This window comes from Orcinus orca, chromosome 7, assembly GCF_937001465.1.
Source record: "Orcinus orca chromosome 7, mOrcOrc1.1, whole genome shotgun sequence".
Lineage (NCBI taxonomy): Eukaryota > Metazoa > Chordata > Mammalia > Artiodactyla > Delphinidae > Orcinus > Orcinus orca.
Genome location: NC_064565.1, coordinates 98,748,403 through 98,762,881, shown reverse-complemented (window position 1 = coordinate 98,762,881; position 14,479 = coordinate 98,748,403). Strand labels below are relative to the sequence as shown.

Sequence of the window (14,479 nt, the reverse complement as noted above, 5' to 3'; positions counted from 1 at the left end):
GCCCTACTTCTGGTAGTAAACCTGGGAGAATACCAGGTCCATTTCTGAGCACCAAACATTGAATACATTTTTTAGGTAGCTCCAGAGGAGACATCAAGGACTGGTTTAAATTATGGGAAACATTTCACTTAACACAGGAAAAAGGAAGTACTGGCAGTATCCTAATGTCGGGCCAACAGAAGCTTTAATCCCCCCTAAGTTTCTAGTCCACGGGTTACAATCTGCTGTTTGTTTAGAAGGTAGTCACCACACTCTTTAGAACTATGATTAAAGGAAACTCATGAGCAGAATCCCCTATGAGTAAACTAGTGGGACTTTAAGATGCCTGTGCCACCTGCTATGGTGGCTGCTCAGTTTCCTTGGTTTACCTAATGATTTACAGATATTCACACAGGTAACATTTTGGGATGAGCTGAGCCCCAGGAGGCAGGGATGCTCCTGTATTTCTTACAAATAACCATGTGTAATGTTTGTCAAACTAAAGAGCCTATAACTAAGACAAATTAAATACAACTACCAGACACAATGGCTCCAAGATTATTAAAATTTAACGCTTTATTTTTTAAAAAAGGTTATTTTCAAAATTCCATATGTGATTTTTCACCTACACATAGGCAGGGTATAAAATAATGCGTGAAGAAGTCAGTGATGGAAGAGCCGGAGATTCGTGTGAGCGAGGATTATTCCCAGCTCATCGCAAGCCTCGATCACAACTTTGTCAGCAGTGGAACCGGAAGGGGCAGCGATGTAGGCCACGCCACTCTGAGGGGGAGACAGAGACGGACTCTCAAAACACAGCCTCGTGCCAAAACACGTCCAGAATCAACCCCTCACACCCAGTAACAAGTGCAAGCTAACAACGATTCACGCTGCAGACTTATTCGGTCAAGAGGCAAAATAACGGGATTTGGGTTGTCCATACAACAAAAGGAGAAGTCAAAATAATACTCTAGGTGTTACTGATATGTCACATCATCATAGCCTGGATATGTAATATAACTCACAGAACTGAAAAATCAGAAGCAGCATCTCTGAAATGGTTGCTGCATAATGACCAAATCCATACACACACCAATTCCATACTTACCCTTTTAGCTCTGTCTACATTGTCCCGGAAAGGAAAGAAGGCATCAGAGCTGATGGAAACTTCAGTAAGTTTGTCAACCCATTCCCTCTTCTCTGCCTCGGTTAATAACTCGGGGACCTGCTCAAACAGTGCCTTCCACTTGATCAAATCTTCACCCTAAGAGTGGGGGCAGAGGGGAAAGACAGGTTTTACACCATCTTCAGTACTATCTGATACAAATCAGAATGCCAGAAAAACACTTGGGCATTTTTCCTAGGACTTAATTATAAATAATGACTCATTTATATTCAAGTCCATATTTCTAGAACCTTTTTTTGATGTTGTATAACATTTCATTAAGGAAGAAAATTAATCTTAAGTGTACCAAATAAAGACTGTACCATTTACAAGCCAGTTTATTCCAAATATATTTTGTTCTTTAATCTCTAAGTTAAATCTACTGCTTTATATCCCTGTATCAAAGCAAGCAAGGAAACAGATAATTTCTAGAAGTACATTTCTACAATAATTAGTCTTAAGTACAGAGTCAGTCTAATAGACCAACCAGAACATGACTCAACAGTGTTCATTTTTAAAAAGTACTTCTATTTAGGGTTTAAACCAAAAGGCTTAAACAACATACTTTTATTCTTATTCACATATATAAGTTCTCTTCCAGGACTTACAGCACAATTTGTTGTGTAATAATCAAGCAGAAAAAGCAAATATTAAAGTAATTTTTTAAAAAAGCTATTTGAAGCATTTCCTGGTTACAAAGCACACTCTGCAACGACACCTGTTGATCATGTCATGGATTCCTATCCCTGAATGGACAGCCCAGTGGAGCTGACTCGCCCCCTCAGAAGACCACTGAGTTTTTGATTACTAAGCTTCTCTTTGTGTTTTGCATCCAGTACCTGTTAAGCATTTCTATTTCCAGAAACTGGGCTAAATCCTATTCTTTTAGCAGGCTACCTAATACTTGCAATTTTAATGCTCCCATATACCTGCTTCAAAGTAGAAAACATTAAAGAACATGAAATATAACATAAGTACACTGAGTTGTTAATGGAGCTTGTAGAAAATGTAGAGGGACATTTGTTACCTGCTATCAAGTAATTTGTATGCAATGTTAAATACACACCTATCACATAGTAAGCATCATGACTGGCACTGTGACAGACACCCAAGATGGGTGAAAAACAGCCCCTGTCATCAAAACTTATAATCAGGGACTTCCCTCGTGGTCCAGTAGTTAAGAATCCGCCTTACAATGCAGGGGATGCGGCTTCGATCCCTGGTCAGGGAACTAAGAACCCACATGCCACAGGGCAACTAAGCTCGCATGCCACAAGTACTGAGCCTGCGCACTCTAGAGCCCGCACACCACACCTAGAGAGTCCACGTGCCACAGCTAGAGAGAAGCCTGCATGCTGCAACTAAGACCCGACACAGCCAAATAAATAAACAAACAAATAAATCTTTAAAAAAAAAAAAAAAGCTTATAGGGACTTCCCTGGTGGCGCAGTGGTTACAAATCCGCCTGCCAATGCAGGGGACACGGGTTCGAGCCCTGGTCCAGGAAGATCCCACATGCCGCGGAGCAACTAAGCCCATGCACCAACAACTAGTGAGCCTGCATGCTACAACTACTGAAGCCTGTGCACCTAGAGCCCACACACTGCAACAAGAGAAGCCACTGCAATGAGAAGCCTGCACACCTCAATGAAGAGCAGCCCCTGCCTGTCACAACTAGAGAAAGCCCACGCGCAGCAATGAAGACCCAACGCAACCAAAAATGAATAAATTTATAGGAAAAAAAAAGCTTACAATCAACAGGGGAGGTACAAACATACAAAACTAAACCAGTGGTTATAATCTAAAAAGACATATGATCCGTAGTGTCAGAAAGGGATAAAGAACGCCTAAGAAAGGTAAATGAGACAGAAGAAGTTTAGATTAGCAAATTTAGATAATACAGAACTTCAAGAAAAATATCTTTTATCTTTGTAGTGATGAAGATAGTCTGTTACACAGAAAGGATACACTCCACCCACACTCAACGACAGCCCTTACCTCTCCGATGGTTCCAGTAACATACTGATCGATGGCGTTGGAGATTTCTGCTCTCTTCACTCCAGTTTTAAACTTCATGGAAAGCACTTGTGGGTGATGTCTAAGCCACCAATAGTTTGCCTTATCCCCGGCAAGGCGTGTGCAGTGTATCCGAGACTGCTGTCCAGCTCCAATGCCAATAACCTGAAGAACGAAGAACACAGACGTTAAAATGAATACCAACACGCTTCTCAATGGATCTTTTGTGCATATTCCCCCAAATCCATCAATTTTGTGGGGGGAAAAGAAAATCAGGCTGAAATAAGAGAAATACAAATAACTTTAAAGTCATTAAAAAGGTTAATTGTAACATGTTTTAACTATGATTTATATGTTTTACCTCTTCAGTGAAATTTGAGGTATGGTTATTAATTAATATCTGGAAGTTTCTAGAGCTCCTGGACATCAGTAGTGAAGCGTGGTCTTGCTGGAACTTATCAGACAAGCAGCCACAGTCTCCCAGGTTTTTGGTATTACAGATTAGCAATCTTGCAACAGTAGGCAATCAGCTAAATTCCGAATTTGAAAGGGTCTTCCAGGTCACATGCCAATTAACATCCATCCTCCCCTCCTACTTATGGGCCAAATAATTTAACAAATGGCTAGAGAGGAGCTCAAGACACTATGAGAAGAAACAGTGCTAAAGCCACAGCAAAACCAGGTTTATCCTAGAGCTAGGAGAGGCCCAGTGATGAGCCAGCTCAGTCCTGCATCCTATGGCTTTTAACTAGGAAAAGTTAAATACCTAGCTTAACATCAGACAGTAAAAGATGTTCAATATTTTGACTGTGGTAGTGGTCACGGTCAAACAATACATAATCTGTGCAAACTGGTCAAACTCTATACTTAAAAAGGGTGAATTTTACTGTATATAAATTATGCCTCAGTAAACCAGATTTTTCATCATGTTAACTCTTAGTCTACAGATTCTTGGTAAAATAACGTTAAAGTATAAATAAAAATACCCTTTATGCTGCAAAACGATGGGCTAGTGGGTGGCAGTATGTTCTACTCCCTCTTCACTGGAAATGCTACCGATAGGGATGAGGGGAGCAAAAAAACTAGTTCCCTAACAACCATTGTCCCCTAACCCAAAACGTGCCAACTCGTTCCAGGCAAGAAGCAATAAGAACAATTTTAACACTTAGTTCCAAAGATACTTTGTATTCATTACTGAGTAAATACTGACAAACCGAGAAGAGAAAAACTTGGCAAATTTTCCTTTTCAAGCAGTCTAGTTCCCAAGACGGATGGATTTTTGAACATCATCTTGCAAAACAACAGTCCTCCCAAGGTGAGTCTGACAGCTTGGTTACCTGCCCGTCCCTGGCATAGCACACGGAGTTAGACTGAGTATACTTGACAGCAATGGTGGCCACAGTGAGGTCTCTGAGCGCAGATTCCGGCAACTAAAAAAACACAGAATGGTAAATGGGGTTTTTTTTTTTTAAACCTTCATTTAACTTTTAGCATCTTATGTGTCCCTTATAACAGACCTGTAATATATAGTTCTATCCCTCAAATGAGGGAGTGAAATTAACTGTTCATAGGAGACACTATCATGTTTTACTGAAAGAATCATATTTAACGTATTTGTCATGGAACTCTGTGCGACGCCTAATACGTCACAAACTCAGATTGATGCCATTTTGCAACAAACTTTGGCTTAAGCCTCTTTACGTATCACACTAGATATGAAATACCATAACCACTCCAAAACTGCCAAACAGTATTTTCTCTATCACAGTAGCACCGAATAACTGGAGATGTGATAAAATTTATGTTAAAAAAAAAAAAAACATTCCCTGGTGGCGCAGTGGTTGAGAGTCTGCCTGCCGATGCAGGGGACATGGGTTTGTGCCCCCGTCTGGGGAGAACCCACATGCCGCAGAGCGGCTGGGCCTGTGAGCCATGGCCGCTAAGTCTGCGCATCCGGAGCCTGTGATCCGCAACGGGAGAGGCCACAACAGTGAGAGGCCCGCGTACCGCAAAACGAAACAAAACAAAAAAACACTGAGAGTAATTTTCACAGACACTACAAATAACTGTGATGCACATACAGCCAAGACTGCTCAGGAAAAAACAAATTAGGATCATTTTTTGGTTTGCCTAGAATATTCTACATAGAAAGTATTCAAAAATGTATTATGTACTACCGGTTCAAACAGAATGAAACAACTACTATAACCAAAAATGTCACTATCTTTAATATAAAGAGCAAATACAAATTGAAAAGAATAATAATGATCTATGTTGGTACGCTAAGCGGACAAAAAATATAAGCACAGCTAATTGATAAATTATCTAACTGAAAAACTGTTAAGTCAGACTTCATCAAAACTAAAGCTTCTGCTCTTAGAAAAGATCCTGTATTAAGAGGATAAAAAGACAAGTTACAGACCATGAGAAAATATTTTGCAAACCACATATCCAACAAAGAACTAGTATTCACAATATATAAAGACCTCTCAAAATTCAGCTACAAGAATAAAAACATAATTAGAAAATGCGCAAAAGACATGAAGAGACATTTGAAGAAAAAGGATATACAGCTGGCAAATAAACACATGAAAAAATGTCCATCACTAGGCATTAGGGAAGGCAAATTAAAATTATGAGGTATTGCTACACACCTATCTAATAAGAAAGCGACAACACCGAAACCTGGTAAGGATGCAGAGTAAACTGGGATCGTGCATATGTTGCTGGTGTAACATATAAAATGATGCAGCCTCTTTGGAAAACAGTCTGGCAGTTTCTTAAACTAAATATGCAACTATGATGCCAGCCAGCAAATACACTCCTGTGTCTTTAGAACAGAGAAATGAAAACTATGTTCATACAAAAACCTGTTCATGAATGTACAATGAATGAAAGTTACAGAAAGGGGAACAGATTAGTAGTTGCCCAAGGTTACAGAGGAGGCAGAGGCAGGAGAGAAGTGAGTGTGGCTATAAAAGGCAACAGAAGCCTCCTTGCAGTGAGGGGCATGTTCTGTGTCTTGACTGCATTAATGTCAATTATCAAGGTTGTGATGCTGTATTAATAGTTTTGCAAGACACTGTCCATTAGGGGAAATGGAGTAAAAGATACATGGGAACTCTTAAAACTGCATGTGTATCTATAATTTTTACTTTTTAAACTCAAAATTAAAAGCTTAAAAACCACTGTTAGAATTTTTTAAGAATTTATTATACTAAGGTACTATTGATGTATTGATAGCATATCCTTTTCTATCTGTATTTGCTCTTTGCCAACTATACATTTTATTCCTTTGGTTCTAAGAAAGATTAATAACAAAAGCCAGCCTTCTTAGCTGCCTACCTTCAAATATAACCCTAGTATTCCGAGTTAGGATCAAGGACTATGAGACATGTCAAGGGGTGGGAGTGAGAGAATCCAGTGTAATAAACATGGCACATATAGTTAAAACAAATTGAACCATTATTCAAGAAAAATGGGAGAAGACAGAAAAATTCAAGCATGTTTGTTAATACTTAACACACACTCATTACACTTCTCCGGCTTCCTCAGGACTGAAACCATTCTAGACCTAATAGTATAATCTGATGATTTTGAGGCTGGAATATTAATAAAAACCTGTTTTAAAAGAAGGGAGGGGAATATAAAGGAGGATAATACCATCATTCTCATCCTTAGTTAGGTTTCCAAATTTCCATTAAAAATACATATGAACAAGTACAAAAGAATGTAGATAAAAGATTAAAATCAAACCCTTGTAAAAATATCCAAGCTAGCACAGCCAGAGGCACAAAACCTATCAAGTGCTACTAAAGTAATCAGTCCAATACCTATAAAACTACAAGGAAAACTTACAAAAGTAAGAGTCTCAATAGGTAGACACAGTTGTCAGCATGGGTACCACGGAATCTAGCTCAGTACCCTTTTGGTATTTTAAAAAATACATTAACCAGCCAGATTAATAAAGTTAAAAAAAAAAAGAGTCTCATTTTACTGTGAGCTGCTTAAAAACATTGCTACCCCAGTACCTCAGGGCCTTGACCAAAGGAGTGGATTCCAAAGGACTGAAAGATCTTTCTATATATGATTCCTACATGTTCCTTCACTTCAGGGCACCATTAAGTTTCAAAGATAAAAATGAAAGAATAACCAGTAAACCAACAAAGATCATGTCTTAATCACTATATGTTTATTAACAGAACTATCCTGATAAAGATTTTAAAGCCTATTTTCAGCATTCTACTTAAAGTCGCAGGATTCAGACCGGGAAACAATAGCCAACTCGTCCACTTGTTACAAAATGACTTCTTAAGAGACTAATCCTTTTCTAAGAACAAATAGAAAACCTGAATACAGAGCTCATAAAATATCAAGTACTGAGAGGCAAGAGGCAAAGACCCCAGAGATAAAGGAAGCTGGAAGAAATGAATGTGATGATGCTTTTCCCCTCAAGGCATTTTCCAAGTTGCAAGGCAGTAACTAAGAGGTAAATGAGCTAAGCCCCGCATTAAGTCAACTCTATGAAGGGAAAAAAACACCATCCAGACCCTCAAAATATCTATATGGTTCTTTCATATTGCAGACCAAAAAACTGATCAAATAGTCAACCTACAAAAGATATGGAAAATTTTATTTGAGGCAACCTGAGGAACCCAGGAGACAGTCTCTCAGAAAGATCTGAGAACTGTTCCAAACAGGTAAGGGGGGTGGCCAGGATATACGTGATTTCGATGAAGGGGCACGTGCAATCAATCACACTTCTCGGCAGAAGGTTACTGCTATTCTCGAGGAACAGACATCCTAGTTCATGGTTTTAAGTGCTTTCCTAAGTACGGGAAGATACAAGAAACTGGGTTCACAAAATCTCCTGAAAATATATAACTATCTGAGGGCCAGTTTTATCAGTTTTCCCAGAGCACAGTAAGTACCTCACCCTGAATTCCTTTCAGTGACTGCAGTGGCTAAAGACTTGATTCTTGCAAAACTGGATGGTAGGTGACATTCTTTATTTTATGATCCCCTCCCTTTTGGTCTTAATTTCAACCAAAGTTTGGGAGGCATTTTGTGACTAATTTGTCCCATGGTGCTAGGAATGGTCATTCAGTTCAGGCAAGGATTTCGCTGATAAACCACTCGATGTGCCATTACTGGACTCGATGTGCCATTACTGGACTAGGCCCTCTTGGCAGTAACCAAAAGCCTCTGGACCACCTGATTTACTAGTCTATTATGGTCCAGGAAATGGTTCCCTCTTGTTGCTTCTTCCCATATCTATAGTTACACTATTATAATCACTGATCTTATAGAAAGATGTATTTGGTCAATCATTTCAACTCCCCTAGTCATCGTTATTTTTATCAAACGCTCAGTCACATATTTGGAAGAAACAATAATCTTGTAAAATAGGCAGAATAGAAATAAAATAGCTAGTAATATTAATAAGGTCATAAGTGTTTAAGCTAAGAACTTCCACTAGGTGCAGCCCAGAATCTCCCCACGTTGTCTGACCAGTGTGCTCTGTACCAATCACTTTCTTTAAGGGAACTGATATATTGGCATTGTACATAAAGTTCACCAAAGATGTCTGCATACACAAGGCAGAGTGGTGGCTCATCGTGACCCCCTCACAGGATTGAGAAAGGAATGTTATCTTCTAAGGAGTTACGTGGCTGGCACCAGAAGAAGAAAAATTGAGCTTTATGGTTGAGCAGGTATTTCTGCCACTGGGGAAGCCTGGTTAACGCATAATGCAGATGCACAGTGCACGCTAGAGGGGAAGGAGGAGGCCAAAGAAAAAGTTTCATGTTTAAATTTTTCTTGCCTTGCCTTAAAATATGAATTTTTATTTCATCAATATCCAATGCCCAGCATGCAATCAAAAACACCAGCCACACCAGCAGGTAAGACCAGAAAACAAAGAAGTCAGTTACACATCTGAAGTACTGAAAGGAAAGTACAGCCAACATTAGACCCAGCAAAAATATCCTTTAAAACTGAAGGCCCAATTAAGGCATTTCAGAAAAACAAGTACTACTAGTTCATCCATTTCCTTATAGTATAACCTTGGGCAAATGTCTTAACTGTCCTCTCTGTCAGAATTTTGTAATCTTTACAATAGAGTTGACAGTAGTCACACCCCGCCCAGAGGGAGCTGTGCATATTAATTGATATAATACATGTAAATACAAAAAGAAAACCATTTTTATCCTAGGAATACGTCCTTCTAAAAGATGACAACAGGACAATAGCAAAATCGTGACTATGTGAAAACACCCATCACATCACTGAAAATGGAAACAACTTAAATATCCATCATAGTACGTGGATTGCCACATGGCCTTTCAGATGAAGATGTGGATCTATCTTTCTTGATATATAAACACATTTGTAGCTCAGTGCATAGAAAAAAAGGTAAGTTACAGAACAGATTTATAAAAGACATGATCCCATATATGTAGTATTGAAGGTAAATAACTACATATATACATATGCACAGAAGTTTCTAATATGGCCTTCTGTTCAGTTTTTGAGTTCTCAAACTTACTTGACAACTCAGAGATGAGCTAGCTCTTTGCATATCGACCAGTTTTAAATATGGGCCTTAATAAATGCATAAGCATATAAATATTAAAAACAGATCTACTGGGCTTCCCTGGTGGCACAGTGGTTGACAGTCTGCCTGCCGATGCAGGGGACACGGGTTCCTGCCCCAGTCTGGGAGGATCCCACATGCCGTGGAGCGGCTGAGCCTGCATGTCCGGAGCCTGTGCTCCGCAACGGGAGAGGCCGCCACAGTGAGAGACCCGCGTACCACAAACAAACCAACAAACAAACAAAAAACAGATCTACTGAATTACTAGTATTCAGTTCAGATATTTTCAGACTTACATCTTTATTCTTGGTAACAATGTTGCTAAATAATGACCTGTTGATGACACTATTATTTCTCTTCTGGCTTAAACGCAGACCAAAGAGAGTTCGAACTTCGTTTTCATCTGGACTGTAAGACTGGTCCATCTAAATAAAACAAAGTTAAGGAGTTAAAAGAGTAAAAAATACGTCTACATCCCTCAAAATTTTTCACTTAATTTATGTTCAAGATATTTCATTATAAGCAAGGCTATATGCATTTTTTCTAACTTAGGCAGGAACAAGATCATTTCAGGATGGGTGTAATAGAATGGTCAGGCACCAATATTTTGCTCCAAAATTTTTTATAGGTTTTATAATCTTATAGGGTTTTGTAACTTACACCAAACATTAGAACCAATGGTTCCAACAGAGCATTTCTGGTTTCAGTAACTGAAAGCACTATACATATGGTTTTTTCTTAAAAAAAAAAAAAACTAAAACAGATATGCTAACAAATAGGCAGTGGCACAAAAACTAACCTCTAATTTTTTTCTAAGAATCTATTACAAATACTTAAGACTTAGATTAAAAGTTAAAAGAGTGGGCTTCCCGGGTGGCACAGTGGTTAAGAATCCGCCTGCCAATGCAGGGGACAAGGGTTCAAGCTCTAGTCCGGGAAGTTTCCACATGCCGCGGAGCAACGAAGCCCGTGCGCCACAACTACTGAGCCTGCGCTCTAGAGGCCGCGAGCCACAACTATGGAAGCCCGCGTGCCTAGAGGCCATGCTTTGCAACAAGAAAAGCCAACGCAATGAGAAGCCCACGCACGGCAACAAAGAGTAGCCCCCGCTCGCCGCAACTAGAGAATGCACACATGCAGCAAGGAAGACCCAACACAGCCAAAACTAAAACAAAACAAAAGTTAAAAGAGAGAGAACAGCATTTGTAGTCTGTGTCTTTGTTATTTGAAAAGGAATATGTCATTCATTGCTTTCTTCCTCTCCCAAATTTTTAACTGAAATGATAGTAAGACATGGGAATAACCTGCATAAGACCACTCTCTCCTTAGACATTTTTCCAAATTTGACAGTATTTCTTCATTTAACCTTTGGATGATCTTTGATTTAGAAAGCACTGATATCTGTAACTTATAAGCAAGACCTCATACTAATTCTGCTTAATCTGCATTTTCCTGAATTCTAAAATGGTCCTTTTCCCTTTATATTATAAAATTTCTAAAACTGAGATGTGCCCGCCTATTAACTGATGTCATAAAAAAACCTCTCAAATAAACAGAATATTGAGGAAGCCCTGGTGTTCTTTTGACACCCTGAAACATGATACTGTCCGGTGCTAAAGAGGTCATGATCAGGGTCAGGCTCAGGATTTGGAAAACATTCTTCAGGATGCTACAAGTAACTGCTAATAGCCAGAAGTACTTACTACTCTTAATGACAACAACAACAAAAAGCAGTTAAGAGTGAAAATACAGTGGCAGCTAACTGAATGATTAAGTACCTTTTAAAAAAGCTACTTCTGTCAAGTAGCTTTTTAAAAAGTATTACATTTAATGTGGTATTTTTGTTTTCTTTCCTTGAAAAGCTGACATGGAGTCTATGGTGAACCATGTAATTATTGGTTTCTTAAAGTGAAGAACAGTAACTTTCAATATATGGAATTTGGATTCCACAAATTTTTTTTTACATTAATACCTTCTGAAAAACAGTATTATGAATTTTAACTTTCAATTCAAATAACTTTTTGCTTTATCCATTTATGATCAGACTATGGGCTAATTTCCCTAATGTATAAGAGCTTGTAAAAATCAGTAAGGAAAAAAACTCAACAATCTATTAGAAAGACAGGCAAAGAACATGGGCAGACAGTTCATAAAAGGGAAGTAAAAACACTTAAATGTGAAAAGATGTTCACCCACACACAATGAGAAACTAAAACTGCAATGAGATGCCATTTTCATCTATCTAACTGCTAAGATAAAAATGTTTAAAAACTTGATGCTAGCAAAGGTGTTAGGAAACAGGCACCCTTACACATTCCCATTAAGACATAAAATTGGTTGTACAACCTTAAAATGAGCAGCATCTATCAAAGTCACCAATACAGACAGTCTGCAACCCAGTCCTAATTTTATTCTCAGGACTTTCCCTGTAGCTTATTTCACTGCAGGGTATGTGTAATAGCTAAAGACTGGTGACTGGCTAGATAAGACACACAGATACGGGACAAACTCCCAAGATGATGAAGCAGTGTGCATTTGTGTCAGTGGGGAGAAAAAGAAGAAATGCAAATGCAAATATTTGCTGAATGTGTATAGACTACATATTTCAGGAAAGGTGAGCAAGAAATTGAGACTATTACTTTTAAAAAAGGTAACAGAGCGGCAGAAGGGAAGGATGAGGAGACTTCATCAAATAACCTTCAATACCTTTTGAATAGGAAACCACATTAAATATATTATTTTTAAAGAAATGAAAAGTAAGGGCGGGAAAGCTATCTTGATCTTAAACCCAAAAAATTAATAGGAAGAAAAAATTTGCAGGGTTAAGGATAAAAAAACCATAGTAAAAAAGGATAAATTAGAAGGGTGCCAGTATAAAGGAAAGATTAAATATGGGGAAAAAGAGAGAAAAGAGAAGAGCAAATTACTGTTTCAAACGTGAATTGCACTAACCTGAAGAACACAGTAGTTCCCATTTTTCTTCTTAGAAAGTAATTTCAAAGCTTCATCTTCATATCCCGGGGCAATAATACCATCAGATACCTATATGTGTATTAAATATTAATTTCTATTTTAAAAAATTAGAGAACACCTCTTAAACAATCTAGAGATAATTATCTGTCGTAAATAATGCAGTAGCAGTTTCTGGTTTCTGCCTCCACCAGATAATACAAATACTATACTTGGAAAAGGTAAGTCTATGTTAGAATACAACTTTCTACAGCTGATCTTATCTCATTGGCTGTCCTTCTGGTTGTCTGTTTCAATTTTAACCAAGAATATATGAGTGATTCGCTGTAATACACGTATCTTAGGAAGAAAAATGATTTTTTACTCTTCTGTTCACAGGGAGGTTTTGTACTAGAAAGAGAATGTTCTTCTAATTCTGGCTCTGCCAAAACCTGGCTAAATGACCCGAGGCAAGGCAGGCTCCTCAACAGCAAGAAAAGAGGTCAGAGGAAATCAGATTTAACACATCATAAAGATACGAAAGTCATAGATCACACCCCAAAGCCTCGTGCTGTAACCTGTAATGCAGCACACCAGCTCCACGGCAGCTGGGGATGGCAGGGGTGATGGTAAGGATCCCTAAAGCAACTAAATACTGTCAAGTCACAGGCCCTGTTAGCCTTAACTGCTAACTGTTTGTTTCCCTCCGAGGCATCTGATCTCCTTCATCTTCTTCTCTATCTCCCCAGCCCCACCCCCACCTTTCCGGAATGCCTGTTTGGTACTCAATTGATGGGGGTTAGTTTTTTAGAGTAGTTTATAATTCCCCTCACTATACAGTCTCTTTCATTACAGACCGAATGAAAGTTTACAGCCACGTTCACTATTACGTCACCATCCAAGATAGCATCCTCTATTCTTCAGAAACAGTAACTCTGGCATTAAGACAATGACTACTAGAAAATTTTAAAGAATTAAATACATAAAACTTGATCACAATAGCCAAATACCAATATTACAAGTTATGGTTTCAATAAACACTATGAACAAATTAAGCTCTACTTAGTTATGCATGGGACAAGATACAGAATGTCCACTAACCTCTCTAGAGATAATTTTGGCAGTAGGGACATCACAAATATCAGATAATGCAACAAAATCACCAAAGGAAGACATCCTATCAGCCCCTGTAAATAAAAATTAAAACGCAGTATTTATCACAGATTATCCATCCTTATACAGAAAAAGGTAATGTTCAACAAACCCCAATGTAATCATATAAAATCTAACTTCACTAAGATTTAAACAATAGATTAATAAGTCATTTAACTGAAATAATCAATAAGAAATATTCTTTCATTTTACCTCCTAGAGCAACATTCAGCAAACTTTTTCTGTAAAGGGCCTGATAGTAAATATTTTTTAAGCTTTGCGGCCACGTGACCCTGTTCCACCTCCAAGACTGTGGTTAGCAATCAGCCACCGACAATACTATGTGGCCCTATTCCAACCAGACTATATTTACAAAGCTAGGTGGTGGGCTGGATTTAGCCAATGAGCCACACTTTGCCAACCCCTGTGGTAGAAAGTAAACCATGAGAAAGTGTCTCAATAATCTCCCATTAATTTTACAATAATATTCACAGGTTATTAAGCTCATGCATTAGATACTTGTGAATTATATAAAATATAACTTTAACAAAATTCAGTGTACTTAAATAACCATACAACTTAAATTTAGCAATACAAATACATTCAATAGCCTAATCTGAAAC

At 38.3% G+C, this 14,479-nt stretch overlaps 1 protein-coding gene across 3 annotated transcripts in view; it reads right to left on the bottom strand.

The window, feature by feature from the left end:
- Positions 1–530: 530 nt before the first annotated feature.
- Positions 531–14,479, bottom strand: part of ATIC (5-aminoimidazole-4-carboxamide ribonucleotide formyltransferase/IMP cyclohydrolase) — a 30,606-nt gene continuing 16,657 nt past the window's right edge. For all 3 annotated transcript variants that reach the window (XM_012532420.3, XM_033428109.1, XM_033428099.2), the window contains 7 exons: positions 13,806–13,891; positions 12,708–12,797; positions 10,052–10,180; positions 4,498–4,590; positions 3,143–3,325; positions 1,088–1,243; positions 531–762 (listed from right to left, as the gene is read on the bottom strand). In XM_012532420.3, the coding sequence (XP_012387874.2) occupies positions 643–762; positions 1,088–1,243; positions 3,143–3,325; positions 4,498–4,590; positions 10,052–10,180; positions 12,708–12,797; positions 13,806–13,891 (857 nt within the window). In that variant the 3' untranslated portion in view covers positions 531–642. The remainder of the gene's footprint in view (positions 763–1,087; positions 1,244–3,142; positions 3,326–4,497; positions 4,591–10,051; positions 10,181–12,707; positions 12,798–13,805; positions 13,892–14,479) is intronic.